The sequence below is a fragment of the Heteronotia binoei genome, chromosome 2 (assembly GCF_032191835.1).
Source record: "Heteronotia binoei isolate CCM8104 ecotype False Entrance Well chromosome 2, APGP_CSIRO_Hbin_v1, whole genome shotgun sequence".
NCBI lineage: Eukaryota > Metazoa > Chordata > Lepidosauria > Squamata > Gekkonidae > Heteronotia > Heteronotia binoei.
In genome coordinates, this window is record NC_083224.1 from 132,053,628 (window position 1) to 132,074,784 (window position 21,157).

Consider the following 21,157-nt stretch of genomic DNA (forward strand, 5'->3'; position numbering starts at 1 on the left):
CAAAAAGGTACCACTTTGAAAGTGGTGTCTTTTCGCTGGGGTGCCTCCAAGGCACCTCCCCGGCCATCTGGAAGACCGGGAAGCACCCGGAGAGCCGCAGAAGCGTTCCAGATGCTCCCTGGGCACCCACAGTCTGCCCCTTTTCCGAGTGCCATCTGGAAGCTCTAGGGTGCTCTATTTCTGACTGGCTCTCTTTGGGGCAGCTTCAAGCCACCCCAAACCAGAACATACTCTAGCCTCAATAAGAAATTCTGTCTATAGCATGGCTAACTATATTGACTTCAAACTTATGGTTAGTATGGGATCTCTACATACAGAACTTCCCTGCTATATAAAAGATGCTAATAATGGCCAACCCAAGACACTTGCTACTCTGGCCTTCATCAGCAATCTCTGTCCACCTGTAATGCTTTGTGTTACCAACACAATGCATGTCAATAACCTGAAGGCTCTAATCCTCTAAAATTCCACTTTTCACACCAATGTTCCATTATGTTTCCAATACACTTTGATAAACCAAGCAATCTAATAACACCTTCAGTGACACTGAGCAGGAAAGTCAGATCAATACATGTATAATATTGACATACTTCTAAGTTCACTGCCTCTGACGTCAAGCCTTTTGCTAATTAGCCAGATACTGACTTGAAGCAGAATGATACCATTTTCCTCACATGCTCCCTTTGAGCCCTAAACATAATATGCTTCATAGCAGTCCCACTCTGCATCAAGTGAGAATACAATAGACAACAATCCATCTGTCACAGGAAGACCTGCTGTTAATTACATTGATATGGGTTCAAAGGAATGTCTGCAGTTTTAATTTGTGTTCTAGCTTCCTAATTAGCATTTTCTGCCTAATTAAGCTTAGGCTACTTGGAGGCAGACAGTAAGCCAAATACACCCCCAGGACAAAAATGGACTATAATAACCTCAACTGATAGGCTTGGCCCTAAACATAGCATGGGCCTAAACTTTCAGAAAGCCCATTGTAAATTAAAATGGTTAAAACCATGTTTGCTCCCATAGAGTTAATTCTTCCACTGAGAATCAGGCAATAGCAACTTCTGATTTGCCTTATGTCTTAGACGGTCGCTTGTAAGAGTGGTCTGAACTGCTGGTGGTCATCTGGGAATGCCAAGGGATGACAAGATTTTAGATCATACTTCCTGCTGCCTTAGTACCGATTTACAGGTTTCTCATGAAGAACACAAGACAAAGGATCATATGATTGTAAACATTCATCTGGACTAATAAACCTGAGCTTCAATCTCCTGTGAGAGCATTTATATAAATCCTTCCCATTAACTACTAAAGGAGGTTTATAATTTTTAAAAAAACAATGGCACACACAAGAGAATGTAAGTGCCTTGAGCAACGATATGTGTGAGCTCCCTGGCCCAGGTTACTCCTTTCTTGCTTTCCTCTTCCAGCACACAGTCATGCTGTTCTCACTTCACATTTTATATTTTGGCAGATACATTTAAGAACAAAACATCCTGTGCCTCATCATATATGAATGGACACCTGTATTAATTGATACAGGCCCTTAAAAGACTCAGACATTCCAGGAAAGGATCCAGCTCTGCTTGGGCAATTTGATGTACAGCTACATGAATCAGTCTTTTGTAAAACTATGATAGGGCAAAGAAAATGGATAAACTATATTCCCCCATAAAAAGTTTTCTATTCACATTTTTTCAGCCTTTTCCCAACAGAAATATGTACATTGTAGGTTCTCTGGCTGTATGGTATTAACATGATGAAGCAGAACATACCTGTCAGGCTCTCTCTTCCAAAGCAACCTGTGTCTGCTGTGCCCTCCAGCATTCTTCAGAAGCAGATTGTAGTCAGCATCTCAATTGTTCCAAGAGGAGGAACATTCTGTCTCACCCAAGTTGCTCTCTCCCTTGCTCCACACCTCTCCTCTGACTGCGGGTTTGAGGTCTGGCCCATCCTCCTTGGCTACCCTGCTTTCTGCCTTCTAAAGGATTTCCTATGAGTGGGGCAGCCCTGGGCTTGTTTAAAGACTCATAAAAAGGATACAGACAACAGAGGGGGTTGGGTTCCTGGTCCAGGCCTTCTTTTCCTGTGACCTTTCCTCCTCTGTTACCTTACAGGGACTCTGCTCTGGCCCAAGCTTACCTAAGAGGACTGGGGATGCTGTTGGCCTTATCTCTGGGATTGCCTGGGGCCATGGCTCAGCAGCAGCACCTTGCCTCCTCTCTGTGTTGCATGGAGGATGTGGCAAGCATGGGGAGCATCCCAGCCAAGTTTCTCTGACATGGCCTGCCCAGACCTTCCTTGCCTGCTCTTCCATGTGGCTTCTGTTGGGGGTTCACCATAGTTGGCTTTGGCCATTGGCAGGGTCTGCACTGTCCACCTGGAGGCCTCCACCAGCTCAGGTAAATTTGGGAGCAGGGCTCTTCTCCCCAGACATTTCCTTATGAGATGCAGTAGGAGAATTTAGCAATTCCAAATTTTTTTGCATGGCATTGTTAAAACTTCAGACAAAGGCCAAGTACCATAAATGAGAACACTCTACAAGTACCACCAAAAGAAAACTCAGATTAAACCTGGAGTTTACATTTTTTGAACGTTATTTAACAAGACAAGCCCAAATCTTTGGATCACTATGAATCTCAGGAAGACTGTACATTAGCATGTTACAGCTGTAAGCATGTACTGGTCACATGCCCCAGCCATATAAGTGTATGTCTTATTCATGCCATGTTTCGTTTCCTTCTTATGAAGAGGGAAAAGGCCACACAAGTTGGGTGAATATGAATACTGATAATGTACAGCTTATATCATACCTACACCTTGTGCAAAACATCAATAAGGATATTAAATGATATTTTATCAAATAAATATTCACTTCTGTAGCAGAAATGGCTCACTAACAGATGAGATATCTTACTCATGAACTCAGTTTTATAAAGAAAGAAAAAAGAGCATATAAACTCACTACATCACATGTGTATTTTTATTTTAAACAGTGATTTCAGAAACAATTTTGTCCTCAGCAAGCACATTAGTAAAGTATCCCTACAGCAGTACCATGTGAATGCAGCAGAAATGACATCTTTTATAGGCTCTATTAAAAAAAATGTATTTTCTAGGACAGGCCATGCAGTCATTAACAACTAATCTTGTATAAATCTGATATAAAATTTCAAATCAGAGCTTATTGCTGCTGTTGTATTTAATGTCTCAAAATCATAATTTGCAAAGTATTCCAATACTTTCACTATAAGTGCATAGATACTTAATGAATAAGAAGCAACATCTTTCCCAAAGCACCTTGGCTATGGATTATATCTCTGTGAGCCTCTGTCACTTTCTCCAATGGATATTCAGGGCCTATTGCTGGTTTCAGCCAGCCAGCTTCTATACCTGCAAGGACCATAGCTGCACATTCACCCAGCTCCTCCTAAAGAGAGAAGACAACATTTGCAGTTAAACATTAGTTTACAGGAAAGAAATCTTCCATTCTCCAGAACTCAAATCCAGTCTAACTTTTTCATCAGCAGAATCAAACAGAATGCCTCCCTCCCCAATCCCATGGAATGCTGCTCCGAGGGAATTCAGGACCCTGAAAAAAACATGAGCAGCGTTTGCAGCAGCAAGAAGGGTGGGGGACAGACAATCAATGGAAATGGCCAACTTAGACTGGATCCAACACTAGAAAGTTAATTCCTGAACATTTCAAGAAGAATGCATTTAGAATTTTCTGCATCTACATATGTCATGAATGGGAGGAATGGTTACATAACACCAGAATGCCAACAAAAAATTGGCCACATCATATTATGAGATCAAATCTCTTTTTCCATTTTTAATAATACACATTTTAATAATATACCTTCAAAACAAAGCTAAAATACCAAGAATGCATGCAAAAATATAAATATTTTTATATTTATATAAATATAAAGTACAAACAAAAAGTTAAAACTTTAGAAACTACACATCAGCATTTTTCCTCTATATACTCTATCATTTACCACAGGCTCATGAGCTCAAATCTTGAAAAGACTTATGCTATTGGAACATTATTTCACTCACCAGTCCAGAACCTCTGGACTGGGAGTAAACAGCTCCCAAGACGTTACATAAAGTTCCTAGAATGTGAAAAGAATAAAATGAAGGACAGAACAAAGTTAAGGGAATTTAAAAGAACTTTTAGAAGGTCTCACAGTTTAGAACTAAAAACAGCCCTTACTTCTGACAGTGGGTGTGATCACATGAAAGATTTGGCCTGACCTAGGCACACCTCCCATCTGGATTTAATGCACACAATCACATGCATATATCTGCCTCCCAAGTCCTGCCTATCCTTACCTCGTCTTAGGATGGGCTTGGACCGGATTAAATAGCTACCAGTTACTTCCCTGTAGCAAATCTAAAGCATATGTAGGGCAGGTTTTCCAACTGTTTGAAAGGCCAGGGCATGTGATGCACTTGTCCCACATATGCATGAGCAATCTGAAAGCTCCTTGTGTATGGCTGGTGTCTCTCCTGGCAGCAAGACAGGGACTGTGTGAATGCCCCGGCACACATCAAGAAATACTGGCTTTTTCAAAGCCGGGATACTGTTGTTCCAGATTCCTTGTGTGATCACACCCAGCATTATGAAAAACATTTTCTGGCTTACCTAAATGATTTCTGTAAAATACTGCATTATTGATTGATTTTACCTTTGACATAGAAAATAAAGAAATTCCTCGGATGCTTGATTCCTTCAGCATAGTATCTCTAGGGTTAATCTCAATGGGACCTCTGCTTCCCACAATCTGACAACGAGATTGATTGGGGGAAAGTAAGATACTGACAACTGCAGATTGTGCATTAAGCTTCTCATGAAAAAGTTGAAATGACTACTTACCATCACCCTTCCTCCTTTTGCCAAAAGTAGCAAGTCACTGGCAAGGTTAACATTAGCCAACATTTCTATAATTATGTCTATGCCTTCTTCACCAGCAGTTTCCTAAACAGAAATAAAACCTGTTATTCCACATGACAAAGTCATGTACATTTCCTGTTTGAAAGATGTGAAAAAAATCTCAAGTCAAAATGCCAAGATGTAACTTTATTGCAGCTAAAATGCATGCATTGTTCAAACAGCTGCACTACCTCCATGACTTCAACAGAATAACGTTTAAAATAAATCCTTCATAGGACCACTTAAATACATTCTTTATCTTTTTGCACATGTGAGTGTAAGCAAACACATAGCTCAGTTTTAAACCAAACATTTTAAGTGAGGTATTAAGTATGTGTGTGATGCGGAGGCAGGCAATGGCAAACCACCTCTGATATTTTGCCTTGAAAATCCTATGGCAGGGGTGTCAAACATGCAGTTTGGGGGCCAAATGAGGCCCTGGAGGGCTATCAGGCCCCCAAGCAACTGGCTGTCATCTGCTTCCTTCTTCCTATATCTTGCTTCCTTCTGCATCACAGCTTGCTTTGCAAGGCTTGCTCAACTGTACAGGAGCTACAGAGCAAAACCTCTATTTTCTACATTGGCTGAGGCTCCTCCATTGGGGAGGCATAGCTTGCTTTCCAGGCTCTCTCTATTGCACAGCACAGCTACTGAACCAAGCCTATCTTCCTTCTATTGGCTGAGGCTCCCCCCACCCCCGGGGAAGGAAGGAAAGAGCCAGAGCTTCCTTTGCCCAGTTCCCTGGATCCCATGGGAGAAATACAAAGAAAGCATCTTTAAGACCAATGAGTGCTAACATTTTAAGCATGTTTTAAGCTTTTTAAAAAATACATTTGTGTTTGTCTATGTATATCTCTGCTACCTAATCTTAAATAGGTACGCACATGGCCCACCCTGACATGGCTTGGCCCAACCTGACATGGCCCAGCCCAACAAGGTCTCATTTATGTCAGATCCAGCCCTCATAACAAATGAGTTTGACATCCCTGCCCTACGGGGTCACCATAAGTCAGCTGTGATTTGACAGCCCTTTCCATCACCACCATTAATTAAAAGAGAAGCTGGTATTTGACACGCATTATTGAGGATCTAGAATAAATATAAACCTAGGTTATTGTCAAAAAACACCTTTATGGATTTCTCCACAAGAAGCATTTCAGAGACAAGAAATGACACCAAAGGAAGAATAGATAACTTACTGAAACCTATTAGTGCTTACTAAGGATGATTGTAAAATGAAAATAACGGAAGATTTATTAAAAGGTTATAACTGTCAATTGTTTATGCAAAATTGTTAGGAAGATTCAAAATGGACATTTATATGGTTTTGAAGAAAATAAGACTGCAGTTGAAACAGGCTTCAGTACAGATGATGTTCATGTTATTGCCAAAACGTATATATTGTTGAAATATGACACAGAAGAGGAACAGGTGAAAGGATTGTAAGATAAAATGGCCTAAGTTAAGAATTTTGGACATGATATACTAATGAAGCAGTGGGAAAGATTATGGTTTAAGGGACTGAAGTTCACATTAAATGTTAATCTTAAGGAATTTTTTTATAAGATGATGTTTTGTTGGTAAATGACATCAGACACGTTGGCCCGAATGTACAAAAATACTTCAAATAAATGTTAGAAATGTGAACAGCATGAAGGAGCATTTATCATATGCAGTGAACTTGTTATAAAGCCAAAAAACGCTGGATGCAAATACATTTACAAATATAGAAATTTTAAAAAATGAATCTACAAATGAAACCGGAAGCTTTTTTTGTTAGGACTGATGGACAGACAACTTGAAAATAGTCACTGAACTTTGTTTCTATATATGATTACAGCAGTAATGCACATAATTGGAAATCTACAAAAATACCTACAGTAGAAGTAGAATGGAGGTTGAAGATATTGGAATTTGCAGAAATGCTTAAACTTACTCCTTTAATTAAAATACATTATCTACCTTTATTATTAGTTGGAAGCCCCTAATTGACTTTCTGTATGCAAAAGAAAAAAAAATGACCTGATGATATGTGGATCTGAAGAGTAAGACTATGTAATTTATACAATATACGTTGGGTGAAAAATTATGAGTAAGAGGAATAAGTTGGATGGTTGTGATGTTGTATTTTGCTTTGTTGCTGAGATATTTATGGATCTAGTTAAACCAGGGGTGTCAAATATGCAGTCTGGGGGGTTCGGAGGCCCTTGGAGGGCTCCTGTCAGGCCCCTGAGCAACTGGCTGTCATCTGCTTCCTTCTCCTTCTCTCTTGCTTCCTTCTGCATAACAGCTTGCTTTGCCAAACTTGCTCCATCACACAGGAGAGACAGAGCAAAGTCTCTATTTTCTCCATTGGCTGAGTCTCCTCCATTTGGGGAGGAAGAGTTTGCTTTGCTAGGCTCTAATTGAACAGCAGAGCTACTGAGCCAAGCGTCTCTTCCTTCTATTGGCTGAGGCTCTTCTTGGGAAGGAAGGAAAGAGCCAGAGCTTCCTTTGCCTAGTTCCCTGGATCCCATGGAAGAGATACAAAGAAAGCACCTTTAAGACTGAGTGCTGATGCTTTAAGCATGTTTTATTTTAAGGAGTTTTTGTTAAACTTTGTCTATGTCCTTTATAAAGTTTATATCTCTGCTACCTAATCTTAAAGAGGTACACACATGGCCCAGCCCAACATGGCTTGGTCAGATCCTGCCCTCATAACAAATGAGTTCGACACCCCTGAGTTAAACTATAAAGATATGTTTCTCTTCTCTATTGTATTTTCTTTTCTCATTTTTTTTGTTTCTTTTGTTTATAGTTTTTTCAATTTTTTGGTTTTTTTATGTATGTATTTTGAAAAATTTAAATAATTTTAAAAAATAAAAAAGAAGCTAGGGCACAAGGAGTAAAAAGGCAGCGGTATAAATGTAGTTAAACAACTAGGAAACTCCCTTCCCCACCCAAATAGCAGAATTGCTAAGTCTAAGGATAGACAGGCAGCTTCCAGCTAACTATATCCTGAATTTCATAAGTCTAGCACAAGTGTCCTGAGTGCTAAGGCTCAAGTTAAAGAAAGAAAGAAGCAGTTCCTGTAGTCCTGAACCTGAATGATAACAAAGTGGAAAAGTGGCTTTTATTTCTCCCTTTCTGTGCTCCAAGTTGAAAGGGAGAAGCTGAGTACTACATGACTCACATAACATACTCACAAACCCTAAACCTTACATATACATATTCCAGCTCCAGGATACTTTAACCTCTCTGGGACTTGGATGCAAAGTCCCTCTCCCTTTCATCTGGATTCAGCATTCTGTGGCTCTGGAAGGGCAATGGGCATGCTTTGTCCTCAATGGGCCTATACAAATGAATATATTTTTGCATACCAAGAAATCTCTTGCACTTAAAAAAGCCCTAGTTTGGCACCATTTCATTGTCCTATTCAGGGGCGTCAAACATGCAGCCCGAGGGCCAGATCAGGCCCCCAGAGGGGTTCTATCAGGTCCACAAGCAACTCAGTGTCATCTGCTTCCTTCCTCTCTCTTGCTTCCTTCTGCATCACAGCTTGCTTTGCCAGGCTTGTCAATCAGACAGGAGCTATGGAGCAAAGCCTCTGTTTTCTCCATTGGCTGAGGCTCCACCCCTGGAGAGGGAGAGTTAGCTTTGCTAGGCTCTCTCAATTGCACAGCAGAGCTATTGAGCAAAGCCTCTCTTTCCTTCTATTGGCCGAGGCTCCTCACATTTCACAGAACCTTTGCCTGAAATGTATATTTATTTATGTCATATATATCCCATGTTTCCCCCACCACCACCAATGAGGGCTCAAAGTGGCTTGAAACGTTCTCACCTTCTCCATTTTATCCTTACAACAATTCTGTGAGGTAGACAGGCTCAAGGTCACGCAACCTGCATGGCAGATTGGGAATTTGAACTTGGGTCTCCCAGATCCTAGTTTAACATTGCAGCCAATACATCATGCTGGCTCTCATGTTGGAGAGCTGATATCTGTGTTGTGTATAACTGTCACTCTGACATTTTGAGGCTGGGTACACCTCCTGCAGCAGCCATTTTGTGTCTAACTCTGCCTCCTGTGCTCACAACACTTTGTCAATATTCCAGTGGTGCCTGCAGATTCAAAAGGTTAGGGACCCCAGTGCTAGTTGTATTATATTGAGCTTTGAATATTATGAGGGATCAGAAATACAACTGTATTACCTTTATCTGAGCCAAGTAATCCTTCTTCCTGTGATTAAATACTTTGTGGGCTCCATTTTTCAGTACTAGATTCATTCCTTCCACAGTACCAGCTGTGCCCAAAACCTTCAAACCATAAGCTCTTGCAATCTGGCATGTTGCTATTCCAACCTAAAAAATTGAAGTAAAGAACTTGGGAGAGAAAGAGCACTCATGTGTGCAGCACATACAATCCCATGCTTTCTTTTCTTTATCCAATAAAGTTTCCAACAGGAACATTTTGAACCTTTTCCAAGAGGCTGTTCCACTAAAAAACTCTGATCACAGACCTTTACCATATGTAAAGGGGGTACTGGCAATAAGCCCTGCTGGAAAGAATGGAACTGCCATATGAAAATGCTGGGAGAGGCCATCCTTCAAGCACATGAGCCCCAGGTCATGAAGGGAAAAGTCCAACCCTCGATTTTTAATGATAATGTTGGGATTATGTCACTAACAATAATGTTATAAGATTACAATTAAAGCCCCTTAATTTTTCAAGATACTTACTCCTCCACTTGCTCCGTGGACTAGCAAGGTTTCTCCTGCTTTAGCATTCCCTCTGTAAAGAAAATTCAGATCATCAGCATGACAGCTATTTTAATCTTCTATGCAACCATGGTATAAATTTGCAACAAGGAAAGCCAAGACTATATTCAGTGTGTGCTGTGTACCTGGATTATCAACTGGCAATAGCTCCAGTATTTTAGAGTTCATTTATAAACTCATGGCAGCAACAGAATTTTCACAAATGTCTCTATTAATTTTCAGAGTTGCTACAGTATCATTTGGTATAGGATAGGCTCTAGAACAGGGGTGTCAAACATGCAGTTGAGGGACCGAATCAGGCCCCTGGAGGGCTCCTATCAGGCCCCCAAGCAACTGGCTGTCATCTGCTTCCTTCTCCCTATATTTTGCTTCCTTCTGCATCACAGCTTACTTTGCAAGGCTTGCTCAACTGTACAGGAGCTACAGAGCAAAACCTCTATTTTCTACATTGGCTGAGGCTCCTCCATTGGGGAGGCATAGCTTGCTTTCCAGGCTCTCTCTATTGCACAGCACAGCTACTGAGCCAAGCCTATCTTCCTTCTATTGGCTGAGGCTCCCCCCACCCCCCGGGGAAGGAAGGAAAGAGCCAGAGCTTCCTTTGCCCAGTTCCCTGGATCCCATGAGAGAAATACAAAGAAAGCATCTTTAAGACCAATGAGTGCTAACGTTTTAAGCATGTTTTAAGTTTTTTAAAAAATATATTTGTGTTTGTCAGTGTTCTTTGTAAAATTTATATCTCTGCTACCTAATCTTAAATCCAACCTGACATGGCCCATCCCAATAAGGTCTCATTTATGTTAGATCCAGCCCTCATAACAAATGAGTTTGACACCCCTGCTCTAGAACTTTCACTAACCAGTTTCTTTCATATCACAACTTCCCTAGCAGTTCTGCCAACCAAACTAAGTTTGTATGCTATTTCTTAGATGCAGATGCCACCAAGATTTTCTTCATGATATTTCTCAGCCTCAGAAGTGTTCTTCTTTTATGCTAAAAGGCCCACAAGTGTGGGGAATTAAAGACATTAAGACAAATGATCAGGAATGCATATGGTCCCAAAGATAAGGAGAAAAGAGTCTGTCTGAACTCCCATGACCAATTTCACCATGTGATATCTTACTTTTGAAAGAGAGCGTGCAATGCAGTAAAATACGGAATTCCAAGTGCTGCGCCTTGCTTGAAATCCAGTTTATCAGACAAGGGAAAGACTGTGTCAACTGAAGCAACAGTATACTCTGCATAGCCACCAGAAATGGTACCAAGGGTAAAAACCCTGTCTCTGTTCTGGTAGGAGAAAACAAACACCAAATGAATCATTGTGATAAACTGTGTTCCATAATTTGCACCAAAAATATTAAGCAGCATTTTCAAAAAAGATAAATAAAATCCTATTTTAGGATAACAGAAGGATTGTGCTAGACAGCTGTCCCACCTATACATATCATGAAATCCATAAAACACCAGAAATAACAAGAGGTACAACTTACGACAATTTTAACACTCAATGGGAAGAAAAACATTTTAGGCAGCTATTGATACTTTAAACACTCCTTGTTTTCATGCAAATACTAAACTCAAAACTCTAAGTGGGCTCATTCAAAAACTCAAATAATGGACATGAGGAAAATAGCATGTTCAGGATTTCTGACCAGGGCAATGCAATTGAACTTCACACACTGATGTTCACGTGCAGATTAACTGGTCTTCATTATCATTACAATTTAAATAATTAGAGAGAAAGAATGCAAGTCTATAATCTATAGTTCTGCATGGATTTTGGTTGTTGGAAAGACTTCTCCAAAGTGCCTGATGAAACTGGGGTAAGTGATTATAATGAATATCTCTTCTCAAAGTGCTTGAAAGCAGATATTACTGCATTAGAAATAACAAAGAAGAAAATACTTCTCAATTCTTGAAAACAGAAGTTGGGCAGGATTAAAGATTAATTACTATAAAACAAAATTTCTGACCAAGAACATGACAGCAGAACAAATTCAAGCTTTTCAGCAAAAATCAGGATTTCTTCATGAAAAAAAGAATTAAATATTTAGGTGTGGTGATTTCAAATAGATGTAGCAATCTAAAAGCAGAAAACTATGATAAATTACTTAAACAAATTCAAAACTACTTAGAAAAATGGCATGACCTGAACTTATCTTCAATGGGAAGCATAGCTCTGATAAAAATGAATGTTTTACCAAGACTATTATTTCTCTTTCAAACTATTCCAATACTCCTAAACAGTGGATTTTTTCAAGAGCTAAATAAGATGGTTGTCAAATATGTGTGGCAAGGCAAAAAATCCAGAATTAAATTAAAGACCTTGCAGGATTCCAAATTAAGAGCAGGTATGGGTCTCCCAGACTGGCAATCGTACTATAAAGCATCTGTACTGTTGTGGATAAGAGATTGGATATTGTTGAAAGATAAAAGACAATTGTTGTTAGAAGGACACGATTTGACTATGGGATGGCATGCTTACTTGTGGTATCAAAGACTTGAAGGCCACTCTTATTTTAAAAATCATTAGTTTCGGAAATCTTTATACCATACCATACCTGGTCATGGTTAAAACCTAAAATCTATTCAAAAGCTCCAAGATGGGTTTCACCAGTAGAAGCATTTACTCACCCAAATCTTTTAAAAGCAAACAAGAATTACAGGTATGATGATTTGTTGGGAAAAGAAAATCAACTGAAAACTAAAGAAGAACTAGAAAACATGGATATTAAAATGAATTGGTGGATGAGAATGCAAGTTGAATCCAGATATGCTAAAGACAAGGTGATAGGCTTCACTAGTGAACAATACTTATTTGATAAAATTCTTTTGGGACCACAGGAAAAGTTAATTTCCAAACTGTATGCATATCTACTTCAAATGAAGACACAAGATGAAGTTGTAAAGAATTGCATGGTTCAATGGGTGAAAATTTTTGGTTACAACATTACACTAGAACAGTGGGAAAGATTGTGGAAACTCAATGTTAAACTAACTAGGTCAGTGACTTTTAAAGAAAACCTCTATAAAATGTTTTATAGATGGTACTTGACCCCACAGAAACTGCAAGATCTATACTAACATGTCTAATAAATGTTGAAAGTGCACCAAACAAATTGGTACTTTTTACCATATGTGGTGGACGTGTGAGATGGTGAAAGGCTACTGGAAAATGGTACACGAAATGTTACAGAAGATTATGAAAACTCAGATACATTTTAAACCAGAACTTTTTTTTATTGAACATATTTCCAGAGGATTATTCTAAAGAAATGAGACACATGTTGGCACATTTTAACACTGCAGCTAGAATCCTTTTGGCGCAGAGATGGAAATGTCAGGAAATTCCCTCGAAAATGGATTTGGTAGGAAAAGTTTTGGAGACTGCAGAGCTTGACTTTTTATCCCAACTGATGGCTGGGAAATCTAAAGAAGAAGTGAGAAAAAACTGGATGAAATTCTATGTTTGGTTGGACACTCAAGACTCTTAAGATTCTCTGGTGTGATTTGATTTCTTTTTCTTTTTTTCCTGTGTTTATATTATAATATTTATTTTTAAGCGGACTTTCAAATTTATTTTGAATAAAATTGGCAAACTACTAGAATATAACTAAAGATCTATATTATATAACTTTAAAATGGAATATATATATATATATTGTTTAGATTAAAATGGATATATATATATGTATCATTTAGATTAAAATAATAACAAGAGAGAACATATGTTAAGAAAATATGGTAGAACTATCCTTTTGATTTTGGAAAGTATTTTATAAAAATAAGACCAGAATGTATTGTGCTTTTACCCCTCCCTTTTTTCTGTTCCCTATTTTCTAAACTTTTCTGAAACTAATAAAAACTTTTCAAAACTGAAAACAGAAGTTTTTGTTATTTGGCATAATTTCAGTATACAAGACTATAAATTAAGGGTGACGAGATATGGAAATGCTCAGTCACCGCAAGATCCTTTGGGGGAGCATAAAATACAAATGAAGGGATGTTTTTAAGGAAATGAGGTACTGTGACCAAAATGCGGCATATTGCATGGTCAAACAAACCAACTTTTACACTTAAATTTGGGGACTAGAAGACCAAAAAGAGAAACAGGAAAGAACAGGCATGTGAACAGGACATGGACCAGGGTGTGCTATCCAGACTCTATTTTCTAACAGTGAAAGAACACATCCATTGGCAGATGGGGAAAGAAGAGATTTTTGCCAGTTTCCTCCTTCTACTATAGTAGAGGTCTCCAAGCTTTTAAGCCTGCAGGTACCTTTGGAATTCTGACACAGGGTGGCAGGAATGTCTAAAAGAATGACTGCTTTAGGAGGCAGCAGCAACTACAAAATGTCAGAGAGTGAGGTCATGTTTAATTCTAACTCAACATTTCAGGCAGAAGCTCTGTTTAAAAGGACGCCGTTTGAAATGAACATCTGAAAGTATCTTCTTGAGTTCAGACAGCTTATCTTTAGTCACACAGTGTAGATCCTTGTGCTGGGGTGGCAGCTGCTGCTGAAGCAACTTCTTAAAATCTGCACAGCCAGTAGGATCTCCAATGGCCAATGAGAAGCCCTGCTGGGCAAACACACCACCTGGCCTTTCTTACCTTAAAAAAAAATTAATTGGCACCACACTGGGGACCTTGCACCAGAAACCTATGAATACCAGTGCTGGAAGGCAACATCAGGGAAAGGACTTAATCTCTATGCCATATTGTTGGACAGCTAGTCAGAGGAACTGGTTGGCTGTTGTGTGAGACAGGATGCTGGACTAGATGGATCACTGGTCTGATTCAGCAGGACTCTTATGTTCTTAGTTTATCATCATTGTGAGTATAAGGATTTCTTGATCTTCAGAAGCAGAATTTCAGGGAGGAAGGAAGAGTAGAAAAGTTTCATTTTGCTCACAGTTCTTCTGATATTACCTCATGCTCCATGATGGACTCTAATTAGTTACCAACAGCTGTCTCCAAGGGTTGGTGTATGCGTGGAATCTGTGAAAAACTGTACCCTTCAATCAATGAAAGTTTTCCACTGGATCCAAACTGAAGTCTACACATAGGAAACGAGCAGCTAGATTGTAAACAATACCTTGAAAGTAGTTACATGCTCTCCAACAGCTTCTATCACCCCAGTCACATCAGAACCTGGTGTGTAAGGCAGAGCAGGCTTTCTAGAATAAGTCCCAGAACGAATATAGGTCTCCACTGGGTTAATGCCACAGGTGTGAACTTTAATGAGAACCTGAAGAAGAAAATGGTATGTGTTGAACAATTCTATGACCAATAGCAACTGGATGTCTTTATATGCATGCTTTAAAATAATATATAACAATGCGTAAGTTGTTCATATGTAAATAGCATAAAGTCAGCTTATTAAAGGCACTCAAAACTTTACATCAGTCATTCAGTTGCTGATACAAGAATTTTATTGTAAACAGTGATGTGTGCTATTCCTTCATACTGGATCCATTTTTCCTCTGCCAGCATGTCACTTTATATACCTTTTATTGGAATTTGTAATAAATTAGTTAAACAATTAATTCCATTTATTTAAATCTCAACTTAAGGTATTCATTTTCACCTGGTTTGCTTTTGGAACTGGCAAGGAGACTTCTGACTGTAGCTTAAGCACTTCAGGTCCACCAAATTCAAACACTCTGACAGCTCTCATCACAGCTCTCCCTGTTGCCATAGTAACTTGGAAACTCAAGTGATAAAGATTCAGGGTGTTAATCTTCACTGCCTTTTCCACTTCAAAGGGAAAGGATAAAAAAACCCTTGCTCTTCAGCTAAAATTTAATTCAGAGGTTCACCATGCACTTCATTCCGTTCCACAACATGTTGCTTTTGGATTTTTCTTTAGCTTGGGAAGAAAAGGGGGGGGGGGATACCATCAACCAATGTGCAGAAGAAATTGAGTTCACACAATCAAACATGTTAAAATGTATACAAACAAACATACCTGCTTGGAAATATGACCTGTACTTTTTAAAGTTGTACTTTTTAAAAAAAATAAAATAGATAATTAGTTCATTCTCCACTGAAAAGCAGTAGAATAATTTTTGGTTTTGATATATTGCAACTTATAGGGGAAAGAGGAAAACAGTTTCACTACCAGCCTGATGCATTTCATCTAGAATGCAACAGAAACAGCAATGATTTTAATAACACACTGCTTGAGAACCATATTTTTAAATGCACTCCAGTGAACCCTAGGAAACATTTATACAAAGCATTTAATCCTGGCTTCCCTAAAATGTGTACTAGGACAGCTAAAGCTTACCACTACACATTCAACCAGATTTATTTCTAGTGGTTAATGGCAGTTATTACATGCTGTAGTGTAAGAAGGGCTGGTTCACATAATGAATGTGGATCACTTGTTGACTGCAAGCTTGTGATAAATGAATGTATCAGCCAGCACAAAGCTAAAGAAATGCAGGTCTACAGTAATTTAAAAAGACGGAGAGAGCCAGTATAGTATAACATTTAAACTGTCCAGCCAAGGCTAGGAAGTCCAAATGGGATCAATCTCTCTGGATGATCACAGGCCAATCACTGTTTCTCAGTTTGCTCTACTTCACAGGGCTATTGTAACATTGAGGGCTACATAAACTGCCCTGAGCTCTTTAGAGGAAGAAGAAAAAAATCCTAACACTCACTAGAACCATTAAGCAATCAAGATTAACTAAATCCAGCTATCTAGTACAATCATTAATGTGTACAACAGTTTTCAGTCCATCTGCTCCCACATAGGTACACAGAGGAACCTTATAAACTACCTCTAGTAAATGAGTAGCTTACTCAGAACAAGCTGTTCCTCAGCTTGTAACTGGTAGCCTGATCCTAAACATGAGTATTCAGAATTAAGGTCCACTGAGTTCCATAGACTTAGGATCTGAAAAATAGTTCAATGTTAAATCAGTCTCCTGGCCTGACCTAGATAGCTCAGGTAAGTGCTATTTCATCAGATTTCAAAAGCTAAGCAGGATAGACTCTGGCAAGTACTTGGACAGGAGACCTCCTTGAAGTACCAGAAGTCAGGAAGAAAGCAGGCTTTATTCAGCCACTTCTCTAAATGTCCTCCAGGCCCCAAGTAGGGGTCAATCACTGGAAGTCACAATGATTTCCAGGTGTGCACACACACAAAAATGTTAAAATAGTCTCCTGATAGGAAGTTCAGTGGCCTGCTGCAGAAATTAAGATTAGTCCTTCCAAGACTAAAATAAAACAACAAAACACTTCCAAGAAATCTGAAACTAAAGGCAGTACTCAAGATGCGTAGCCAATGTTAGTCTGTTTGCAGCAGTAGAAAAGAGCAAGAGTCCAGTAGTACCTTAAAGACTAATAAAATTTGTGGCAGGGCATGAGCTGTCACATATCTGGGATCCAAGATCACAGCAGATGGTGACTATAGCCATGAAATTAAAAGACGTTTGCTCCTTGGGAGGACAGCTATGGCAAACCTAGCCATTATAATAAAAAGTAGAGACATCACCCTGTCAACAAAAGTCCGTATAGTCAAAGCAAAGGTATTCCCAGTAGTATCATATGGCTGCGAGAGCTGGACCATAAGGAAGGCCAAGTGCAGAAGAATAGATGCTTTCGAGCCGTGGTGCTGGAGAAGAATCTTGAGAGTCCCTTGGATCAGTCAGTCCTAAGGGAAATCAATCCTGACTGTTCCCTGGAAGGTCAGATGCTGAAGCTCAAATACTTTGGTCACCAAATGAGAAGAGAACACTCACTGGAGAAGATTCTGATGCTGGGAAAGACAGAAGGCTAAAGAAGAAGGGGCGGCAAAAGATGAGATGGCTGGACAGCGTTACTGATGTAACGAACACGAATTTAAGCAGACTTCAGAGGATGGTGGAGGACAGGAGGGCCTGGTGTGACTTGGTCCATGGGATTGCAAAGAGTTGGACTCGACTGTGCAACTGAACAACAACAAAAATGAGCTGTCATGAGTCACTGTTCACTTCTTCATTACTGGTAGGTAAGACTACAACTACGGTTTGAATATCCTTCAATTTTATAACATTTTCCACACATGGAATATAACTTAAGCAGCAATCCTAGGCAGCACTACTGGAAAGTAAGTCTCATGTTACTGTTTAGGGCCTAATCCCTGGAAAGTGCCCTTAGGACTGTTGCTTAAGTGTTAAACAGCAGATACAGTTCAGAACACACTGCTTTTCAATTGCATTCAAACTGTGTTTGGAACAGTTTAACAGTTTATCTGAGAGAGGAAAACAGAAACAAAAGCAGTATAAGATCTCTCTGCAGTTTGACTGGCACTGATACAGATGCTCCAATCAATATCCAACATTTTACTGTAGACTCACAATGCTGAAGTGCATTGTCTATATAAGACAGCCAAGGTACTAAATGACTTGAGTTACACAGTACATACAGCCAGATCTACCGAAAGACTGCACACCTTTAACTGCTCTTAAGTTTGAAAACAAGAGGCTGGGTTCTACTTGAGTTTTTCACTATAATTCTTGCTGATTCTTCCTCTCCCACAACAGCCTACCACATATACTCTCCCAAAAAATCCTATACCTGGAATCTAATGAATCCCCCGAACAGTGTTTCCCATTTGCAGGGTCATGACCCAGTACCGGGCCATGGAAGCCTCACTACCGGGTCACAAGAAAAGCCAAAGCTAGCCCTGCCCCCAGCAAAGCATGACCTCTGCCCTGCTTCCTTCCTTCCCCCATCTCTCTATTGTGCAGAGAAAAGTTAGCCTTGAAGACTGACACAGGCTGCAAAGCCTGAGCTCCATTTGGCTTCCTTTCTTCCCCCGTCTCTCTGTTGTGCAGAGAAAAGCTAGCCTTGAAGACTGACACAGGCTGCAAAGTCTGAGCTCTGTTTGGCTTCCTTCCTTTCCCCATCTCTGTGTTGTGCAGAGAGGAGCTGGGCTGCCTCTCCTTCCTTCTCCCCCCCCTCCCAGTGTTTGAGAGGAAAGCCGGCATCCACTGGCACTTTAGACCCATGAAGTGTTCTTCAAGGTATGAGTTTTCCTGTGCCTTGCAGTAGGTTCTTTTGGGGAGATTTCCCCGGGAGGCCTGGGCGGCAAAGAAGGGTGTGTGTGTTTTTTTCAGCTGGGAGGGGCAGGGAGTGGGCATTCCAGTAGCTGTTTCTTTTACCAAATGATCCCTGGGCAGCATTGTTGCTGGCTGAGGTCATCTGACGGTGAGGAAAGCCTTTTTTTCTTTGCCCCCCCCTTCTTTCTTTCTTTCCCTGCAAGTGATGCTCTGTCTGTATTCCTGGTGCTGGGAGGGGGAGAAGCAACAGTGGGAGGGCTTCTAGTGCCCTGGCCCCACTGGTAGACATTCTGGAAGTGACATCACAGGAAAAGGTGGAGTTTTGGTTCAGTGTGCTCCAGAAGTGACATCACTTGGCCCTTGACACCACAGGAAATGACATAATTCCACCCTCAAAGTCTCCTTGCTCCTGTCGGAGCGGGAGTTAGCAGAGTGAGCGTGGTGACCTGCCCAACACAGGGCTCCAGGAAAGAAATCAGCCAGACACCTGCAACTAGTGCCAAAATAGTGTATTTACGGATATATACAATAAGTGCTCACTAGTGCAGTCCAATATCTTACTCCAACAGACAAAATGCTCCGCCTACACACCAACTCTCGGAGAGAGACCTGTGTGGTCCACACACAGTCTACTTATAGTTCTACTAGCCAATCAAGGCTGTGCACTGTCATGCTGACTCAGCAGGTTTCTTCTCTTGGCTTCTGCCGGCTCAAACCGGCCTGCTGATAAGGTCATTGTGACCTAGCATGCGTGCTAGATCACCAGCTGTCAAAACATAGCTGTCAGACTGGGTGCAGATAGATTCATTACACCAACACACCTCCTAATCTATTGAACCCAGTACACCCAACCACTGTACATAGTTTTCATGTTCACATGCAGACAGTAACATGCATTTTCATATTTACACATTTATCATCATCAGTCCAGGAAATCATCTGGGTGATAGAAAATATCATCACTGTCCTGGTCAGCCAGCTCCTTCTGGCGTTTGGCTTCAGCCTCCCTGTTCTTTGCCTCGCACTCTGCCACCCAGGCCAAATTTTAGTGGGTCACGAAGCAGAAGTGTAAAAATAACTGAGCCACGAGAAAGAAAAGTTTGGGAAACCCTGCCCCAGAAGAACATGGTGAGCAAAATGAAATTAGTGACTCCCCCACACACACAGCTTCCTCAAACAGAAAACTTGAGCAGTGTCAAGGCCATTGTTGTGTACACTTTACCAACATACTCTGCTTCAGAAGCAAGAGCTGGACATGTTGTTGCACAATACGTGAATAGCAGAGGGAGAAAAGCCTTAAGCAGAAGTGTTTGAGAATTTAACTTGTGAAGCATGTGAGGCTATGGTAGTTTTCCATCGCCATTTTCCACCTCTTACATCACCACCAAGCAATATTAACATTTGCTTCTCAGGAGGGCCTGGCGTGACTTGGTCCACGGGGTCGCAAAGAGCCGGACTCGACTGTGCGACTGAACATTATTTGGCAATACAGCCAACCTAGCACGTTGCCTCCTTTATAAGAACACACAGGGTGATAATTTAAGCCTTTCTTACCACCACGAATGTCTATAGACTCTCCTTTTGTTATAGAATAAAACAGGAGTCTAGTGGTACCGAATAGCCTAACTGGACTCTCCTTTTATTTTATTACTACAGTCCGATATGGCTACACACACCTAGAATTTCCCTTTTGGTGTGCAGCTTACCCTTTCGTGGGACAAAGGAAGATCTTGCTTGCAACTTCTACAGCGTCCGCTCAGGTAAAGCAGCTCTTCCCACGAGGGCTATTAATTTTCTGCAATTCCACACATAAGGTCTCTATTGAGAAGAACCTACACATAAACTCAGAACACAACTAACGTCACATGCCGCCCAGCACTTCCGTTCTAACTATCTATGCAAAGCACTTCATCATAGAGATGGTGGGTAATGGAGAGAGTGGGCTGATAGATTATCCAGCCAACCGCAGCGTCCCAGTGTAACCGGAAGTTTGGATTCGACGTTGTTTTACGAACTCTATCGTTTAACCCAAGTCCCGAAGACTCTCTGCGGATGTGGGAACAACCTGAATAGATCTGCTCCGCAAAGGGAGTCAATCATCAGAGGCTTGCGTGGTCCAGTTGATTTTATTTGGGCGATAGCTTCGCTATAGCATTGACGTGGAGATGTGAGACAATGCACTGATACAGCTCATTTTCTTTTTTTCCTGTTAACGCAGTTTCTTTCCAACATATGGATTATGCTGAGCCTTCCAGGCATTCTTTCGTTCAAAAGTTAAGTCTCACTGCCGTAATTGTAGAACTGTTGTCAGAGCCTTCAGTGTTTTTATGTAGGAGTGAGATTTGGTGGATTCCAGTTTGAATCACACAAAAATTTCCATGCAAACAGAAAAATAGCGCGGGAGGG

The 21,157-nt window shown here is 40.4% G+C and overlaps 1 protein-coding gene across 1 annotated transcript; it reads right to left on the minus strand.

Moving 5' to 3' along the window:
* Positions 1-2,968: 2,968 nt before the first annotated feature.
* Positions 2,969-20,651, minus strand: CRYZ (crystallin zeta). Its single transcript, XM_060232027.1, has 9 exons — positions 20,458-20,651; positions 15,286-15,567; positions 14,794-14,946; positions 10,821-10,984; positions 9,662-9,713; positions 9,134-9,283; positions 4,889-4,990; positions 4,701-4,796; positions 2,969-3,433 (listed from the first exon to the last, which is right to left on the minus strand). The coding sequence occupies exons 2-9, from the start codon at positions 15,394-15,396 to the stop codon at positions 3,269-3,271; spliced, it is 993 nt and encodes a 330-aa protein (XP_060088010.1). The 5' UTR covers positions 15,397-15,567; positions 20,458-20,651; the 3' UTR covers positions 2,969-3,268.
* Between the last annotated feature and the right edge of the window lie 506 nt (positions 20,652-21,157).

Excerpts from the sequence above, each read along its gene's own strand:
- CRYZ (XM_060232027.1), bottom strand. The coding sequence starts at position 15,396 with ATGGCAACAGGGAGAGCTGTGATGAGAGCTGTCAGAGTGTTTGAATTT. Across the intron at positions 14,947-15,285 it reads CAGTTCCAAAAGCAAACCAG|GTTCTCATTAAAGTTCACAC; the intron begins GTGAAAATGAAT and ends TTTCTTCTTCAG. Across the intron at positions 10,985-14,793 it reads AGCATGTAACTACTTTCAAG|AACAGAGACAGGGTTTTTAC; the intron begins GTATTGTTTACA and ends TTCTCCTACCAG.